At 39.4% G+C, this 20,426-nt stretch overlaps 1 protein-coding gene across 1 annotated transcript in view; it reads left to right on the top strand.

Moving 5' to 3' along the window:
• LOC103369341 (myocyte-specific enhancer factor 2A-like) overlaps positions 1–20,426 on the top strand; it is a 56,226-nt gene that overhangs the window by 23,426 nt on the left and 12,374 nt on the right. Inside the window, exons 3-5 of the mRNA XM_008298035.1 lie at positions 2,744–2,937; positions 9,842–10,045; positions 19,665–19,996. Coding sequence (XP_008296257.1) covers positions 2,884–2,937; positions 9,842–10,045; positions 19,665–19,996 — 590 coding nt within the window. The 5' untranslated portion in view covers positions 2,744–2,883. The remainder of the gene's footprint in view (positions 1–2,743; positions 2,938–9,841; positions 10,046–19,664; positions 19,997–20,426) is intronic.

The following is a 20,426-nucleotide window of genomic DNA, read 5'->3' as shown; positions in this document are numbered from 1 at the left end:
TTGTAGGTGCTGGTTGCTGCAGCCTGTTGGTTTATTGCTCTGGGTTGTATTGATTTTTATGTCAACCAGATAGAGTTTCTGCCACACTAACATATTACATCCGAACTGATCAGGACAACTTGTCTGGGAAGCACATGTACAATAAATGTAGAACAGATTCCATATTTGCTAGACAGACTTGACAGTCTGGGTCTTGGATATACTGTCACAAACATTTAGTAAGCTTCTGTTGTATTGGTATTCTGTATTTAAGGTTTCAGTTGCCATCAAAGTTACAATGAAACATTCAAAGGACAACATGTGGACACTAGACATCTACTGACGGTGTGAACAATGAAACTTACGCAGAATTACAGTAATCATCCAGGGCAGTCCCACTAGCAAAACATTTCCTCGTGTATTTTGTTTTCTTCACTATGGCAACACAGCTTGTGACAACTACAAATTATTAAGCTTTTCATATGTACTAACCACTGCATACTGGGAGCGCTCCATACGACCTGCCATTTTAGAAGATGCTCTAAACCCAGTTAATGCTGGTATTGGCATCTGAGGGAACAGTTCATTCTTTCATTGTGATTCATAGTGTTCATCATGAAATTTAATCAATTATTCTAAATGCACTGTTTTTTTTTTAAACAGATGACCACATTATTATTGGTTCAATAAATTAAATATTTTAAGCTTTAAAAGGGATTTGTTTTCTTCAAAGACGTTCCTACTAGACCAGGGCACCGTAGAGTGACTGCTGCAAGGATTTAGCTGCTTTAAACTTAGCAACATAACATAGCAATTAAACTAAACCATCTCTCAAAAACACAGACTGAAAGAAATAATTGCGGAAATGTTTATAGACGATAGTATGGTGGAAAGGATTTTTTTCTCGTTTTAAAATATTTGTGTCTTGCCATCAAATAATCCAGATTGTAAAACAGATAAATCCTTGTGACCTTTAAATCCTAAATATGCAAGGAGTCTTTGTCTGTTACAGTGTATTCTGAACTGACTTGGCACGGTCAGCAGGAATCTGAGCTGGTGGTGAACTGGAAGGGATAGAACAATAGTGTGCAATCTATTGCAAATCAGTCAGGATTACATGTAATTTAGCTTTCAATATTCAAGAACATATGAGCAAAATATAACATAGGCTCTCAAATAATCACTTAAGTGGAACAAGACCACAACAGGCTAAAAAAGCCATCAGAGAAATAGCAGCTAGACTTTAGATGCATTTTAAATCCAAGTGGGATTTTTAATTTAATTTTGTTTATTATTCATTCATCTGCTGTATGTTGCATTTACATAACTGCCACTCAGCTGTATTTTTTTGGTAATATATAGATAAACTATATTTTTAATATTTAGGCTTCATTTGTATCAGCCAGAGTCGCAAATGGTTTTTTTTCAGTGAAGGACAAATATTTTTTTTCTATCTCACAACTCTGTAAACTGGTTTTGCAGTGGGGGTTTTGGTGGCTCAGCTCTGGGCTCCACATGCTGCAATAATCCAGGGAGGGTTAGGATAAAGCCTGGCTTCGTCTCACTCTCTGCCTCCTCCCAGATCAGATGAGATTAGGAAAGAGCTAAGGAGCTCTGGGGGAAGGCAGGGCTCAGAAACACCAAGGCTGAAGAGAGGAGGGACACATCAAGGCAGGTGGGCACTCCTGCAGGAGGAGAAAGCAGGAAAATCAGTAGTGAGTTCACACAAGACGACTGGGCTGAATTGATTGGTGCAGATGAAGGAGAGTTGGGAGGCTGCTGTACAGTACAAGGTGCGTGATGAAGTAGATGAACATTTTTTTTCTCTTAGCATTTCTCAGTGTGTGTTCATGTTTGCTTTTGGTGTGTTTAATATAAATCCAGTGGTCACAGATTCAAAAAAACCTCAGAGGTTAAAAGTATTTTGAAAGTGGCTCTTAAGAACAAACAGAAATCACAAGTTTTGTCCCTGGCTCGGTTGTGTGTTGTGGGTGAGAAGTTGGTGATGAAGGATCATGTCCTTGTTGCTGGACAATCAAGTCCTGCTGGTGGGTCAGTGAAACTCGGTGTGCTTTGTGTGCTCTTGGTGAAGCTTCTTGCTGTCCGGTGAAAACGAGCAGCTCGTGTGCTCCTTCTTACTATGATAGTGGAATCAGCAATGACATCAGGGTTTACAATATCAGACTGAGGAGAAAAGCCGGAAGACACGTTGTGAGAATGACCTGTCAGTTCTAAATGAACTGGCACCTATCACAGTCTGTTACTGAGTGGTCTTTGGCACGCACCAATAACTGTATTCATGTAACTTACTTTAAGCTGTATTAGTGATACATTTATCACTACTCATTCTGTTAAGGGACACAAATTACATTTTTTGATACTACCGTATGTCTTATAAATGACTTTCTTCCCACTTTTGCCAACTGCTTGCTCAGTGGAAGTCCAAAGGCTATTTTGGATTGTTGGGTTCTCTGTTTAAGTTTGTAAAGTCTATACCTTACTTTGTTAAGCGCTGTGTGATAGAATGTGTTGTGAATTGCGCTATACAAATAAAATTTAATTTAATTGAATTTAATCGAAAATTGAATTGTCTGAATGCAGGCAATCTATGATCCTCTGGTATGTGATGCTCTTATGAATTTCAACTGTGTGATTTGATGAAGTATTTCAATTGCTTTTGCTAAATATAACTGTATGTCCATATTTATACTGTGATATCTGATTTACAGTAGGTTAAGGTTTACTCTGACTGTCTCTGTTTCAGCAAGCCATGCCCAGCTGATGCCGGATGCCAGAAACAGAAACTGACATTGGGACTATGTGTTAAGGACTGTCTCTTGAATTCTTAACTACCTGGAGCCCACTGATATTCCTCTTTGGCTGTTAGTAGAAGTTGTTTTGGCAATGGGGAGGAAGAAGATTCAGATCACCCGGATTGTAGATGAGAGGAACCGACAGGTCAGTGTCTTCTTCTTCTCCTGTCTTCTTACATTTTATCTTACAATTAGTAATGTGTTGTTTGTCTTCTACACAAAAATCTCTAAGCAAGGACCTTCACTGTTCATAAGCGGCTGCACTGCTCCTTATCCCTGCTACTCTGCAAAGAAAAGACTGTCTTTTTTTTTTGGAAATCAACATCGAGTTGCAGTTTTGTAATTGTTTGGTTATTATGTTTATTTTTCATGATATCTGATGCGTTGATGTGTGACTTCTGAATTGTGCTGAAATCACTCTCATAACCTGGGACTATACCTTGGCTATATTCTGAGATCCAAAGGAGCAACAAACAAACTCACATTTTAACTAAAGAGCTCCCCTTCAAAAAATATGGATGTGCAAGTGTTGACAGGTTCATAAACACTCAGTGAAGGGATCCCTCAAGGAACCTTTTGCAAATCCCCTTTGCTTTCAGTCCAAGGAGCTCCTAAAGGTCTCTCTAAGTCATTTCACTTTTGAGAGTGCAGTGGTCACAGCTGGTGGTGAGGGCAGTAATTTGGGGTTAGCTGGGTTCGGACAGCACCCTGTCATTAGCAGGGCGGGTCAGTGTTAGGGACACACAGTGGCCTTCTCTCCTCACCGTCTCCTTACGCAGCCACACTGCTGCCCACTGGAATCCCTCGCTGTCTGTCTCCTCTATATATATCACCCCCAACAGCACAACAAATACCAGGCTGTCTGGAAGGAAGGCGCAGGCTCTGGAAATAGGGATGTGGCTGGAAAATAAATATCTGGGATGATGTTTATATTTGATGTTTGGTTGTCTTGGCCAGAGCATTTTTAGATAGACACTACTTTAGTTGTCTGGTGTGCACTATCACTGGAGTCTGCCGTATATTTAGGTTCTTGTACTCTATTTTGGGAAGCTGGCTTGTGGTCTTGTTTTATCTGTCAAGCACATCAAGTGTGATTAGCAGTTTTTGCTCTTTTTTTATTTTTTCACACTCTTGCACATTATGCACACTGTATAGCTCCAACATTACTGTAGTGGAGAGATACACTGGCAATACAGCAACTATTAGCAACCACATATTCTAAAAAAAGGAACAATGTAGTCCTTTGCCATGTCCTTTCTCAAATATCTATTTGCAAATCCATCCATCCATCCATTTTCTATACACCGCTTAATCCTCACGAGGGTCGCGGGGGGGCTGGAGCCTATCCCAGCCGACTTAGGGCGAAGGCAGGGGACACCCTGGACAGGTCACCAGTCTATCACAGGGCCACACGTAGAGACAGACAACCAAGCACACTCACATTCACACCTACGGACAATTTAGAATCACCAATTAACCTCAACATGTTTTTGGACTGTGTGGGAGGAAGCTGGAGAACCCGGAGAGAACCCACGCTGCACGGGGAGAACATGCAAACTCCATGCAGAAAGATTCCGGTGCCCCCACCGGGACGCGAACCGGCAACCTTCTTGCTGCGAGGCAACAGTGCTACTAGCTGCTCCATCTTGCAGCCCCTTATTTGCAAATCATGCTTGATAAATAATAGGCAAATTTTTAAATCTAATTTAAGAAATAACTGTAAAAAACAGAACAAACAAACAAAAAATGTACTTTTCTGACTATATAGAGTCCTGAACAAAAGTTTACACACACATGTAAAGACCACGCTTATCACAGCAGTCTTGGTTTTCCAATGACTCCTAGAATTCCTAATTTTCTATAATGGAATCATTAAAACACTTGTGCTTTTGTCAGAAAAGATTTATTGTTGGTCTTCTGGAAGTATGTCAGATTCTGCTGGGTCAAAAATTTGGTTAAATTATTTGGTTAAATGTCCCTTGGCCATTTTCACCTCAACCAAGCACTTTAGGTGACTGTCCACAAGCTTCTAGTTGTATCTTTGACTACTTTTCTTGACAAAACTGGTACAGTTAAACTAAATGTTTTGGTTGTCTGACACACAGTGGTTTGTTCAGAACAGTCAACAGATTCTTGATGGGGTTTTAGTCAGGAATTAATCTAAAACATAAGTCTTTTTTGCAATTTCTTTACCACTTTGATGTGTGTTTAGGGTCATTGTCTTGTCTGAACACCCAACTGTATCCAAGACACAACTTGTGGGCTGATGATTAAAGAAGGATTCCTTCTTCATTATTCCATTTGCTTTATGTAAATCACCAGTTCCACTTGCAGCAAAAGAGCCCTTGTGCATAATACTGCCGCCACCTTGCTTGATGGTAGGTTTGGTGTGTTTGGGGTTAAAGGCCTCGCCTTGTTTCCTCCAAACATATTCCTGGTCATTGTGGCCAAATAGCTCCATTTTGTTTGATCTGACCACAGAACTGTCCTCCAGAAGGCCTTTTTTTTGTCCATGTGGTCAGAAGCAAGCTTCAGTCGACCTTTAAGATGCTGCTTCTGAAGGAGGAGCTTCTTCTTAGCATAGTCTCCCAGCCCATGGTTATGGAAAGCACGCTCGACTTAAGACACTGACACCTGTGTTGCAGAAGCTTCTTATTTATTGCTTTTTTGTGATTCTTGGATGACTCTTGTCCATCTTGATCAAATGTCTCTCAACAGAAAGTAATAGCTTGTGTTTTCTTCCTGATCGTTGGAGTGACACAATTGTGCCATGGACTTTATACTTACAGTTGTTTGCACAGATAACTCAGTGACTTTCCTGACCTTTCCAAGTCAAGGGTTTCCTTCTTCAGATCTGTGCTGAGCTCCTCAGACTTTCCCACTGTGGTGATTGTGTCTGAGTTTGATGAGTGGATCAGATGGGCCCTACATAAACTTGCTTAGAAAGTCAGCAGCTGTAGTCAATTGTAATCACTCACTCAATATTTTTGACCCTGCAGATTTTTTTTCATATTTCCAGAGGATCTATAATAAATCTATGAAAGATGCAAAATGAACAGTGTGTGCGTGTGTGTGTGTGCGTGTGTGACAAAGACGCATACATTTTAATGATTTAATCACAGAAAATTATGACTCCTAGGAGCCATTGTAAGCTCAAGACTCTTGTAATATACATGGTTGTCTTTCTGCTTCGCTGTACTGTAAAAAAGAAAAAGCAACCATACTGTCATGCATATATAATGATACTCTCTGCAGTTGATGGCTTTTAGTCAGAGAGTAAAAGCCTTCAAGTGGGACTGGAAGATGAGAGCACCTGTAAGTCACTAGGTTCCACCCATTTAATACAACATCTGACAGACATAGGCATAGGAAGGCCATGTTTTATACTCAGCATGTTATCACCAAAACTTTAACGTTTAATAAAATAAGAAAAGAAAAAAAAAAAAAAACGACCTTGCTTTAAAAGTATGTTAAGATACAAGTCATTAAGATTGCAGAAACCTCAAGTGCTATTTAATAATACAGCAAACAGAACTCTCTTAGAAATACGACTGAAGAGCAACTGGTTTCAGTGTTTACAGTCCAGCCAAACAATGCACTTTTTTTTAACAGCCTTAATCTAACGGCTTACACGGGTTTCTATTTCTTGTTACATTAATTTTTTAAATGACCAATTAATAAAAACTAATTGTTTGTACATTTTTCCTGTAAGCCTTAATCTCAGTGACATCCTCAGTGTTTTACATGTGTCCTTCACACAGAACCACCTGTGTTTCAACAGAATGCTTTTATTGTGAAGCAACAGCAGTAGGTTTGCATTAGCAGAAATTAGAGAGGACATGCTGTGTAGCTTCCAGTGAATCCCTCAAAAACATCTGAGGGAATGGTGGACTCTGCTACCATGAATGAATGTTGCATAATGACTGACTGCAAAATACATTGGCTCTTGCAGACATTTCAGCAATGACACTGTCACTGTGGTAATTCAAGATACTGTTAGTATTTTTCTTTAGCCAAAGATAGATGAGAGTTATCTCACCCCACAGAAGCTGATAGTCCTATAGTTTATCTAAAAACCTGAAAATCACTTCAAATAGATATATGATTCTCACAGGACAACAAGGACATGACCGTTTTTAGACTTTTGATGTGGTTAGACTTGGACTAAGCATACGTTATTGTTTGGTCATGATGGATTCTTGGTTGAGGTGACATTCCTGTGACCAGTGAATAACCATTAAAAGTAGCAAAGTGCTCTGGAAAAAGTAATGAGTAGTACAATGCCAGGCTATAAAGGGATTTTTTTCTTAATTTCGGAAGCAAGTAAGAACAAGAAGAGCAGAAAAGTATGAGAGATGAGTGGGTGTTTTCTACTGAACAGATTAATGGAATGCAACCACAGTTGCCTGAAATGCCAGTAAACCCTCACCCAAGTCAAGTTTATAGGATAATTCACAATTCAGCTCATTAAACTGCAGCATTTGGCAGAACACAAACTCAAAACTGAAACAAGAAAAACTAGGCCTTTTGAGTAGCTTATATTTCTGGTTAGACTGCATATTACTTTGCCCCATGTCATTATTCAGTATGTGTGGGACTGGACTGTTTGAATGATGAAGACTCTCGCCATTGTCACTTACAGCTGATACAATGCTTCGAGCACCAACCTGAACTGAACTGAACTGAACTGTTCCATAAACTGTTCAGCTACAGAGTTCACTGTTTAAGCAAAAAAAGTAAGGGCGCTATGAAATACACCTGATACTTTGAAAACTTTCAACCGCAAGATTCTAAGAAAAATTCTTGATATGTGATATGAGTCATGATCCCAGAAGCTATGACTGAAGGAAGACATACACAGATAAGTACAGATGATTCACTGCAAGGAGTGAGCTACTTACCAAAAACATTACAAGCGTGTATGATCGATGTGTGACTTGTGGTTTGTGTGTAGGTTTAGTGTGAGCAAATGGTCCAAGCAATACATTTTAGCTTTACAGTTGAGAGGAACATGGACGGGTCAAGAATAACTGTTACCATTTTTGGTACCACAGTACAATATCACAGTATATGCTTGGGGATGTTTTTAAGCTGTATTTCTGCAGGAAAGGTTAATACACAACCACTCCCTTATTGATTCCTATTAGGGCTGATCACCTTGACAGTTATCATTTAGGGAGGAGAAAATATTACTCAGTAGCTTTCCCAACCCACATTTCCCATCCACTCAATCAGTAGTATTTCAGCAGAAGTAAATTTCCATGTTATAGATGCCTTCTTTTAGGAATTCAAATGTGACACAGAGAAACCACCACCACCACCACCCCTCACTGTCTCCTTCATGTGTGATGCACATTTGATCCTTCTCTTTTCTCATGACCATGGAGCTCTGTTAGCGACTGACAATGTGGCAGAGGCTCATTCTACCACGGTGTTTATTGGCCCATCATCAGTTTTTTGGGTAAGGGAACCTAAATGGCTGAAAGGAAATATTTGTGTCGTTGCAAATTTGTCTGATTATTACTATTATTGCACCACACCCCACATATTCGAGGCTGCAAAACAATGCACACTGGATTATGTGTCTTGCTGCCATTAGTCTGACTATTTGGATTTCATCATCTAAAAGAAGTCATTTTTTAAAATCTAGTCAGGAATGATAAAAAAAACAAAAACAAACCTGAATTATACTGTAGTCACATCTTATCAAGTGTCATTCTGTTTTCAGCTAATATAATTTGTAACATGGGCTGCATGGTGGATCAGTGTTTTTGTTTTTTTATTTAGCCTTTATTTAACCAGGTCGGTCCTGTTGAGATACAATGAGCTCTTTTATGAGGGAAGCCTGGCCAAGGCAGCAACCTTAGAAACATTAAAATTACAACAATTAAAAACAAACAACACCTAACAACATAAGTAGAATACATGGTAGATATAAGCCACAAGATTAAGAATTTCCATTGAACAACAGGCGTGATATGTAGTTGCTACAAAATCTCTCATATGGTTTTTAAAAGATCCGAGGGTGATGACTTCCTTTAGATTCAATGTGTTCTGCAGTGAGTTCCAGGCAGCAGAGTACTTAAAACAGTGCTTCCCATTTCAAAATGAACTTTTGGCACATTTATTAAGTACAAATGACAGCCGTCACCTCACAGCTAGAAGATCCCCAGTTCGTCCCACCTAGGATCTTTCTGCGTGGAGTTTGCATGTTCTCCCCGTGCAGCATGAGTTCCCTCTGGGTTCTCCGGCTTCCTCCCACACAGTCCAAAGACATCCATCCATCCATTATCTATACACTGCTTAATCCTCACTAGGGTTGCGGGGGGCTGGAGCCTATCCCTGCCGACTTAGGGCGAAGGCAGGGGACACCCTGGACAGGTCGCCAGTCTATCACAGGGCTACACTTAGAGACAGACAACCAAGCACACTCACATTCACACCTACGGACAATTTAGAATCACCAATTAATCTCAAAATGTTTTTGGACTGTGTGGGAGGAAGCCGGAGAACCCGGAGAGAACCCACGCTGCACGGGGAGAACATGCAAACTCCACACAGAAAGATCCTGGTGCCCCCACCGGGACGCAAACCTGCGACCTTCTTGCTGCGAGGCAACAGTGCTAAGCAACTGTGCACATTGCAGCCTGTTGAGGTTAACTGGTGATTCCAAATTGTACGTAGGTGTGAATGTGAGTGTGCTTGGTTGTCTGTCTCTAAGTGTAGCCCTGTGATGGACTGGTTACCTGTCCAGGATGAACCTGCCTTCACTCTGAGACAGCTGGGATAGGCTCCAGCCCCCCCGCAACCCTAGTAAGGATTAAATGGTTTATAGATAATGGATGGATGGATAATTTGTAACACTGATACATAGACATGAGTTTTTAGCAGTTTGATCAGTGACAGCAGATGAACTTTTAACAATACATTCAGAGTACATGTAGTGTCAGCTGCTTTTTGGTTGGTCAAAATTTGGCTCTGAGCAAAGACTTATCATGGCCAATCTCTCTTTGTGGAAACCTAGTGTGATGTTTGGTTTTGTTTTCCAGGTGACTTTCATGAAGAGGAAGTTTGGTCTGATGAAGAAGGCCTACGAGTTGAGCGTTCTATGTGACTGTGAAATCGCCCTCATCATCTTCAATGGCTCCAACAAGCTGTTTCAGTATGCTAGCACTGACATGGACAAAGTCCTGCTGAAATACACCGAGTACAACGAGCCCCACGAGAGCAGAACCAACTCTGACATTGTAGAGGTACGTGGTTGATATTTTTTCAGAATCTCTTGCTCATGTCAGCGCTTCTGTTGTCCTGACCAGTACTCCATACAGTCCTATTTATGTGAGAAATGTCTGTAGAGAAGCCTTTTGGTGGGTGATCTGTTGAAACCTGTTAAGCTGCTGCACTGTATTTGTGACTGCATCATGCAAATATACATCACATGCAACTGCTTGTTTACACGAACACTTATGGTAGCAAACATGTTATTTTATTGCTTTTGTAATTTGATAGTGCAGACACATGCAGTCATGCCAAGGGAATAGCTTTTTTGCATGGACAGACACTTTTATCATCCATTTAGGGGATTAGAGAAGGAAATGACTGCAGTTGTGTTTTAGAGAGATTAATTCCTAGAAAGCACTATACCAGAGGTTAAAGCAAAACTCTTTTAGCAATTGCTGCTTTCAATGCTGTCTTGTTTTTTTAATTGTGGAAATGGATTTCACATCTTGAAAAGAATTAATTGTATCTTTGTCACTCAATGGAACACAAATGTTTAATTTGATCTGCTACATACAATGCAAAACACGTCCCAAGACAACGAGTGCACCACAAGCATGTCGCAATACATAACATTACACAGTTTGGTTGTTCAGTGGCAGCGGATAATACCTAAATGATGCAACTTTATTAGTTCTTCTTTTAAACATAGGGTGGCTGAAACATTTGTTTAAAGCTGGATGAAGCAATTTGTTTTTCAATCCTGAGCCTTCCTCAGAATTTTGTGCTATTCTTTCACAACAATATGTTTTCATTGTCCTAAGTGGGCCAATGTCATTATGGGGTGTTGACAGCTGTGCACTGGACACTGCAGCCTAAGTTGTCTTCACTTCTGAAGTCAATGAGTAGAAACACGACACAAACTGAACTTGAACTTTACAGAAACGTATCATTGCTCGATGCAAGTTTCTCTTGACCGCTATCTTTATTAACTGCCAGCTGTCCCATTATCTGTTGTATCACTGCAGTGGTTATGTCAAAGTAAGCAACTAATAAAAGTTAACTTTCTATTAGATAATTTAATATGGCTTACTCGCTTCGTATTACCTCAGCTCCTCAGCATTTTTTGTTCTTTACACCGACAAAAATACAGGGCAAACTAATGTACTAATTTTAGCATTAATTTAACTGTATGTTTATTCAAGAGGTTGTACTTTGTAATTGTGTTGTAGTGGACTGCATTGTCATAAATGATTTTCACTCCTTTACAAACATGAGAGGGGAAGAGTATTAGAAACACAGTTTAATGCAAAGTGAGAACTGTGTCAACAGGAACTGAAGAATTAATTTTTTTAAAATATAGAATTTGTGGCAGCTATAGTGTCTTGGATTAAATTAAATAGTATTGATTTTGTTAATATGGTTGCCAGAGAGTATAACAATTATTTATTGCAAATTCTATACATTTCACTATTAGTAAACACAACCCTAGACAAATTCAAGGAGTGCAGGGCTAAGTCTCAGATCTTTACTCCCCCTAGAGAAACTCCTGGTGTTTAATGTAACAGTTAGTATTGCTGTAAAAAAAACTGAAAAACCTGAATATTTAAGTTTAGAACTTGTCTAAAAATGTCTAAATCTGCCACAGTTTGAGTTTTGTAGTTGGTGTAAACCTCAGAAATAACAGAACAACGTTTTTTGTTTTGTTTGCTCACAAAGTTACAAGATTGTTTGCCGCGCGCATGAATTTGGAAATAAAAATATCTAACTCACTAACTCACTAACTAAATAGGTTGGTCCTCCAAATATGAGAGACTACAACAGCACTAACACACAGCAGCCTTGTCAGGCCTTCTGGAGGCATGTCTCCAGTCGTCCACCCTTTCTGTGGGGTCCTACAGCGTTGTGGTGACGCTGACAGTGTCATGGTTCCTGAGTGGCACCATCCTGTTCTCACAGCACGTACTCATTGACACTGCTGTTAAAAATGAATGGTCATCGTGACTCACGTTCTCGCTGTTTATGTAAGCTTCTAATGTGTGTTTGCCTTTCTGAGAGCCTAAATTTACAGCTCCTGCTCTCTCTCCCTTACACACACACACACACACACACACACACACAGTCAACTGTAAAGGAAGCTAAGCTTCCCAAACTAACTGTTTATTTTCAAAGTGCCTCTTTCCCCTTCCTGAAAAAGAGTGGCGCTCCAGTGCTCATGTTTGTTTCAGGAGAATCCAGCCATGTTTTTTCCATTTGTCTTCTGTCCTTACTCAGAGTCTTAGCACTATCACAAACTTTTATCCTTCCCAAGTAAATCTCATATTATTTGTCAAGGGCAAATGTTGTCACAGAACTGAAAAGAAAAAATAAAGCCTGAAGCCAATGCAATGTCAGGGATGAACAGGAACATGCTGGGGAATCTATAAAGCCTGTCCAAACACTATAACTGTTGAATGCTGAATTCATCCATTTAGATGTAGCGACAGCAGTGGTAAAAAAAAAAATACACATACGTATCATTATTATCGCCCATAATAATTCTAAAGAGTCATGTCTATTCTCCTACTGTTAACCACAAGCAGACACCTGTGTAAGCTCTATAAGCCATCAGTCAGGCTTGATTTGCCTGCTTTAAGCCTTTATTTGTTTGTTCCCACAAATGTCACGCAGACAGACAAGCTGGTTAAATCAAAGCCTGAAAAGTGAGAGGTTGCTCTTTTACATATCGGTCAGTCCATTTGCAACATTTAAGAAGAAATTTGATTATGTGTAGAGTGCAAAGCCACCGGCTGCAACAGATGTCCCATGTTAGGAAGGACTGGTGGAAAGCTTAGCTTCATTATCATTGTCTAATGGAACATTCTGGCTGATAACTATCTCCTAAACACGCTAATAACTCACAAGTTTCTTTGTCACAAACAAAAGATCTGCCACTTGCCACATACTCTGTCTTGTTATCGTGTCTGGTAGTTTAAACATCTTTTTTAAAGTTCAGTTTTGTTTTAAGGAACTTAAAAACCACAACGACATCGGTTGTTGTTCTGTTGTCATTTTCAAAGTATGACTGAGGCATTTTCAGACATATTTGGGAACCTTGATCATGACATCAAATGGAAGTCAGTTTTGGCAGTATGTATTTAAAACAAACAATGCTGCACTCTCACTCACTCGTCCAGTTTCTTTGTGAGGAGCTGATGTGTCTTTATTCCTGTACCCTGCGAGTCTGTTGGTCAACTTTATGCCTGTCCCTCCTGCTTCACATCCTACTCATGCTGATGTTTTGAAAATAACATATGGAGATTTCAGTTATCTATCAGTATAGCTCAATGAAAACCACAGAGGGTGACACACACACACACACACACACACACAGCCTATTGATGACATGTGCAGGGGTGTTTTTGATACATTTGTTACCATTAAAAAATGAACACCATTACATTTTCAGAGTTTTGGTGTTGACTTAATACTGAAGTGTCGAGTCTCATCACATCCATAATTAGCCATCCACCATTAGTGTTTTTAATGAACAGTATAACATTTGGGGATATAAGCTTATGTGTTTCCTCGCTGTGTTTGAGATGAAAAGATTGATATCACTAGTTTCTGTACGATACCTGCCAAGAAATAGTCAGGCTGGTAGCCTCCTGTGAAACTACATGTTGTTTTGCACTCAGGTTTTTACAAAGGCTAACGAAGGCAGGCTAGCTGTTTCCAGCTATGTCCCCGTTTTCAATTTTAATTTGTGCCAAGCTAAGCTAAGTAGCTGGTGTCTGTAGCTTCATATTTACTGCAGGTGTACGATAGTGGAATCGATCTTCTGTTCTGTCTCTTGGCAAGAAAGCAAACATCAAACTGTCCCTCACAGCTGTCCCTTTATAACATTCAGCATTTGTGAGTATCTGTTGCATTCCATTTAAAATACAAAGTTATAAAGTGAGACTGACCAGCACTGATACCCACTTGTGGCACCTACGGACAATTTAGAATCACCAATTAACCTCAACAGGTTTTTGGACTGTGGGAGGAAGCTGAAAAACTCGGAGAGAACCCACGCTGCACGAGGAGAGCATGGAGACTCCACGCAGAAGGATCCCTGTGTCCCCACTGGGGTGCGAACTGGCGACCTTCTTGCTGCGAGGCTACAGTGCTAACCACCGAGCCACCTTGCAGCCCGAAATACAACATGATTCTAATAATGACTCGGTTCTGCATATAGTTGCAGACTTAATCAGTGACACTTAATATTGGTTATCGGTGTTACTATAATAAAACAATATCATGACCTATTTTTAGTTCATCTGACAGACAGGTTTGCAAATTATCAGTGCTGATGTTATATGTTGGAAGCCAGTCTTCTGAAATACACAACAGATCTATTTCCATATGGGGGTAATCAAATTGTTATGTCAACCTGAAACTGAGGTGGAAACTCAGAGAAATTTTTTTTAATATGATGAGCTGCCAGCTAAAACAGCTACAAAGTCCTCACTGCTCAGCTAATCTCTTTGACAGATTACTTTTGTCATAATAATTGAGACAGGTTTGTGTCCAGCAGAATTGAGTTTCAACAACAACACAGCAGCCGTCCAAGGTATGCAGCGCCATCGTGTCAGCCTGCAGAGCCCAGAGATGAATGAAGTTCATAACAGAAGGAGAAAACAATACAATGAAACCTGACACTGTGACAAACGGCACATTTGGTTTAGTTTTGTATGATGGGATGCTTCATACAAAAGCAATCCGTGCAAAGTGTGTGTGCCCTGTCCTTTGAAAGTGTGTGAGCTTTGCCAGAGATGTGTCGGATCACATCTAAAGCACTCGTGCGCCTGGCCTATTCTTGGCCTATAGGGCAATCACTCGACTTGAAAAGACTTACTCCAGGGAAAGAGGGGGCCTTATTTTATCTTTGATGCAGCCCCAACAGCAACATGTTAAGATGCTTAGCGGTGCAGCTTGTGCCTCATGGTGGCAATCATCCAGATGCCTTTGGAGATCCACTAAAGCCTGCTTTGACATTTGAGATGATAAGGAGACACACACTCTCAGATCCTCTACAGACACTTTAAGATAGTCCTCAGTGGCGAGACATGATGTAGCGGTTTAAACCAGCATCTGTGAAGACACATATATATCCCTGTGGGTCTTGGATCAAATCCCAGTGGACCCCTCTCTCCTGGGTCTACTCTGTCTGTCTCTTCCTTCACAATGTCCACTATATGTCTATACGTCTATAAAGAAAAAAACTTATTGTCAACCTGTATCAAAGGAACTGGGACTCCTCCATATCTAAGGATTAACTTTAAAGCTGTCCTAAGATGGTGTGAAACATTTGAAGGCACAGGAGTGATCGTGTGAATGGTAACAGCTGTTCTCTTGAAAACAAAAACTTTTGTTGTGAGGTCAAGGAGAGTTCACACTTAAATCAGAGCAATATTGTACACTAATAATCTTCTGATGTTGAGCAGCTAGAAGCTTTCCATTTGCCATAGTTTGGCTCACATCTCCTCGCATCACTGACAATGATTGCAGATTAAACATACTCTGAATCTCATTGCTCTATAGTGTGTTTTGCTCTGAAGTTGTGTCAGCATATATTTTTGCAAGATACTTGGCAGGCCTATAGTAGGTATACCTACAGTATATGCAGGTATTCAGATACAAGTTTGGGATTGTCAGACAGTTTATGTGCAGTAATTTGATCCAAATTAGCAGCCAGGCCAAGACTCTGTTCCTGACTTTATTTTCTCATGACAGACATTAGATTGTAGCCCATGGAAGCAGAGATGAATATTTTAACAGCATTGCTGGGCTTCTTGTGTACACAGACACATCCTAGTGTCATTTTATGTGATATCACAGCGTAGGTTATGTATCACAACACTTCTACGCAGCAATCTTGTTGTCATAAGACAGATATGTGATACTGCACCGGTTTACTGGAGCAGGCACAGGCCTCTATCCCTTACTTACAAGGAAAAGGCAGTGAATGTTACAGTCTAATTTGTATATTGAAACAACAGAGTGTTGTGTATAGATGGACTTGCCACTGGCATTTGCTGTTGACTGAACAGAATGCACAGTGTGATTCTTCCAAACTGTCACTGATAATGGAACTAAGGTTGTTGCAGGAGTTCTACAAATTTGGGCGCATTTTGTGTTGTCTTTTTTCCTTTACTGTATGTGTCAGAATGTTTGTCGCAGCCACGTTATCTGTAATTCACAGAATTTTAAATCACTAGTGAATAATGTCATTTTGATTAACAGCAAGTAATTGCCTCTGTAATTCACATAATGTGTCATAATTAGACAAAATGTAATAATTATCAAAAGGTCCAACAAACACGCAGAGTGACAGGATTAGGTAAAACTGGTCTTGAATTAAACAGTGCAAAACCAAAAAACATGTGGGCCCTTTGTAATTTTAAACTGTACAGCTTGAAGTGTAGAGCGTGGAGTAACCAATCAACTGAACAGGAACTGAGCGTGCGACTTCTCAAGTGGTCACCAGTTGTGAAAGTAGCATTTCCAGCCTGTGGTGAAAATAGACTAGCGAGTGTGTGTTTAAAGCGTCAAGTAACTACGAGTGTCTGGGAATGCAGAGGACATGTGGTGGACAGACACTCAGCTGGCTCGCTTGTTGGTCTGTCAGTCTGTCCTTTTCACACTATGACGTGTAATGTAATGAGGAGCAGGGATGAGATGATGAATACCAGAGAAATTATGTCATCATACAGGCTTGCATGATGTTGCTATGATTTGATTTTTTTTTTTTACACTTACTACTCTGCCAAAGTCCAGGTGCTGTAAGGTGACATCCATAAATTCATCCGTCGGTATTCTAAACCAATTATCTAAACCCAATCTTTCTAAAGTAGCTGACAGTGCCAATTCCATGCCTGGATTCATTGTATTTACAGTGGGAATAATGTATTGCTTTTAATATAATCCAGGACACATGTTGGATTTATGTATTTGAAAAAAGCTACCATACAGGGTTTTTTTTATGTCCACTCAGCCTAATGTAGAGTTTTAGTGTCATTAAGCTCACTGTTTTGGTGTTATGGACCGAAACTTTGCTCTTTTCCTATTTGGTTAACTTTGACCAACCTTATTTGACCTCATTCCACAGCAGATAGCTTTCCCCAAAAATAAAAAATCTCTTAAACAGAGAGGAACAGAGAAATAAAGTTATTTATCTAACTTCTCTAAACTCACTAACTTTCTATATTTTTTAAATGAATTTATCATCAGTAGTTATGTTACAAAGCAAATTGTATCCATGAGGAAATAACCTGTGAAAGATTGCAAATGATTCAAAAATACACTTGTAATATGCCTCGCGTTATTCAAGTTGGGTTTAGACTTATCGTATGATGGATATGTCTAAAAATCTAGATTTTATCATGACAACAGAGTTTTCTGTTATTTATTAACATGATACGTTTCAGTTCCACATCCTCTTTTCATGTATGAGAAATGTTTTTTAGTCATAGTAATAATGTTGTATTACTCTGAATGCAATGCATTTGTTTTTTCTTTTCTGAATTGGTGATATTTACATTGGCCCTTAGCCTTTAAACTAAGCTTAAGCAAAATGCTATTTCTACACTGAGATTTTTTCTATTCTCAAAAACGCTTTTTATTTACCAGCACTGCCTTTTCTACAGTGCTGTAGATATTTGTCTTAGTTGTACTGCTAACTGTAATGTGATCTTTTACAGACTAAAGAGTTTGCACTAATGAATCTAATTTGACGGCTTACTCTCCATGGTGCTCAGGGATACATTAACAGCCAACTCTTTGCTTTCTATTTCCCTGTCTATCCACTGTGCTCTTCTATAAACGCCCAACCAAACCCAAAGTTGTTTCAGGCATGCTATAAAAACATGTGCTTACTCTAGTTCATTGTGTTTAAAAGACTGGTGTGAATATAGATGAGGAAATCTACTGTGTGGAGCAGCGTCTCCGGAGGAAGGCTACCGCTGACGTCTGTTCTACACAGACCAGCTCCTTGTCTGTCACGCTGCTTCAGAGCTCATAAAGTCAAACTAATTAAATAGGAACTCAAGAGACTATGTAGGCAGATGATGTTTGGTTAATGCATGAACTCAGATAGGATGCTATTATACATGTAGAACAATGAAGCGTTGATCATTCGTACATTATATTTCTATGAGGAGGCAACAATTATTGTGTCCATAAAATACAGAGTATCACATCAGTAACCTCTAGAAAATGATCAGGGATGGGTTTTAATGTCTTGATTAAGAGCACTTGACAGTTTAACCTTTTTTGAACTCATCTTAATTTTATGTCACATGTTCTGCATTTTAAGTCTCCTTCTTTCTACAGTAGTGCAACTAACTAAGATTAAGACTTCTCATGTGTGAGCAGGCCGAGTATGTTTAACCCTCCATGGATTGATGGTGAAAATATGAGGGAAAAATGGCTTATTATGTAGGTATTTGACCTGATGATGCTAGACTCATTGCCTTTACTGTACATGGACAGATCATGCTTCCCTAAATGCTCATTCTGAGTCAGGAAAACCTTGGATGGCAGTCCATCAAGCAAATGGTGGTGCACAAACTAAAACCTTTTCTGCTAATCCACCAAACAAAAGTAGAGATATGTCACTGGGTAGAGGAAAAGGTGCCACCTGCTGTGGCGCTACATAACAACCACGGATCACCAAAGACAATTCATTGCGGAGATATTTTTGTGTGAACCAAAGTAGTGGGCCGACTGACAGACAGATACTACCATTCCTACAATCATACCAATAATGTGGCTTACAATGAAGCAATTGAACCAACAGTCTGTACAATGAGCAACCGTAGAGCTGTTAAGTAAGTCAGTCAGTCAGTCCTGTCTGAGAAGGGGAATGTGCAAAATGACTAACACGTTTTACCAAAGGGTCAAAATTCATGTCCGCATTAAGGAACAAAAAACAACCGACATGGATTTCATTTTCAGAAATGTAAATAAGGCCTCAGCATTGGGGAGGTGCCTCGATGCTGTGAGCCTTTTGAGACTGGAATCTGGTTTCTGGTCTTGTCAGTGGCTGGTTGTACTTCCTGCTCTTGAACCACATAGCAGATAGGGAGCAGCCACATCCATACACATGCTGTTTTTGCCAATACCCTAGCTGGAAATAAGAAATAGATATAATTGTGTGTATTCCATATAGAATATTATAGGGTCTCAATATTTTATGATGGTAAAATTATAAAACATATTATGTTGTAGACTATTAACTGTAAGATTTAAACTTTATAGGCAATTTTATAATATTTATCTAAGTTCTCTTTTAGAAAGCACTGGCTCAGTGTCTGTTGTTTTAAATGTTCTGTGTAAATAACAGTGACTTGACCTGAAGTGACTATTCACTCATTATGCGGACTCTATTTCCATTATTTTACTTAAAATAAAAATGAAAGTTATCATTCTTATTATTTTAACAAAGTGGTTTAGTGATTTGTGCTTTGTAAGAAAACAAATGCATTGCTAAGATTTGAGTTCCAACTCAGTTCTCAGTTGTATTCCTATCTTAGAAAACATGTCTTTACTATGAATGTCAACTACAGGCAACTGTAAGAACTGTTGTCAGCTTTTACTCATTTTTTCTCCTTGTGGGCATTTCACCTACAGGCCCTCAACAAAAAGGAGCACAGAGGTTGCGACAGCCCTGACGCTGAGGCTTCCTACGTTCTCACGCCAAATACTGAGGAGAAGTACAAAAAGATTAATGAGGAGTTTGACAACATGATGAAGATTCATAAAATTGTAAGTTGCATGATAATTTATTGTTGGTTTTCATCAGCTCCACTCTGCTTCAGACTGATACAGAGAACATACATTATGTTTCTACATCCAGTTATAGGCCAGAGCAGCTCTGCTAACAGATCACAGCCTTGTTTAGTTTTGTCTGAAGTCTGTTCAGGGACTATAACCCACTGGCTTTTCCCACCCACATTTTCTCTGTAGGAGCATGAACCAAAAACTTTCCATTCATACCTCTGCTTCCCCAGAGACTCAGATACTCTGTTGGTTTTGATTGATTTTTTTTACTTCCTTATGTTCTGCAGTACTGCACTAAATAGGGGTAAAATCCCACAGAAGTTTCAGTTGGTGATGTATAAGTCTGACTGCTGTCTGCTTTTGAAGTCAAAACATCCCTTTGATAAAACATAGACACAAAGATGGAGACAGAAAATGTATTTATCTTATTTTTATTTTTATTTTATATTGTATATTTTGTTTTATATTTTATGTGTGCCTTCAATGTCAGTGTAATGTCACTGTATTGTGGGGTTCAATAACTATCAATAAAGTATCTATCTATCTATCTATCTATCTATCTATCTATCTATCTATCTATCTATCTATCTATCTATCTATCTATCTATCTAT

The sequence above is a fragment of the Stegastes partitus genome, unplaced genomic scaffold, assembly GCF_000690725.1.
Source record: "Stegastes partitus isolate 25-593 unplaced genomic scaffold, Stegastes_partitus-1.0.2 Scaffold27, whole genome shotgun sequence".
Lineage (NCBI taxonomy): Eukaryota > Metazoa > Chordata > Actinopteri > Pomacentridae > Stegastes > Stegastes partitus.
Note: the sequence above shows the minus strand (reverse complement) of the source record. Positions and strands in the feature narration are given on the sequence as shown.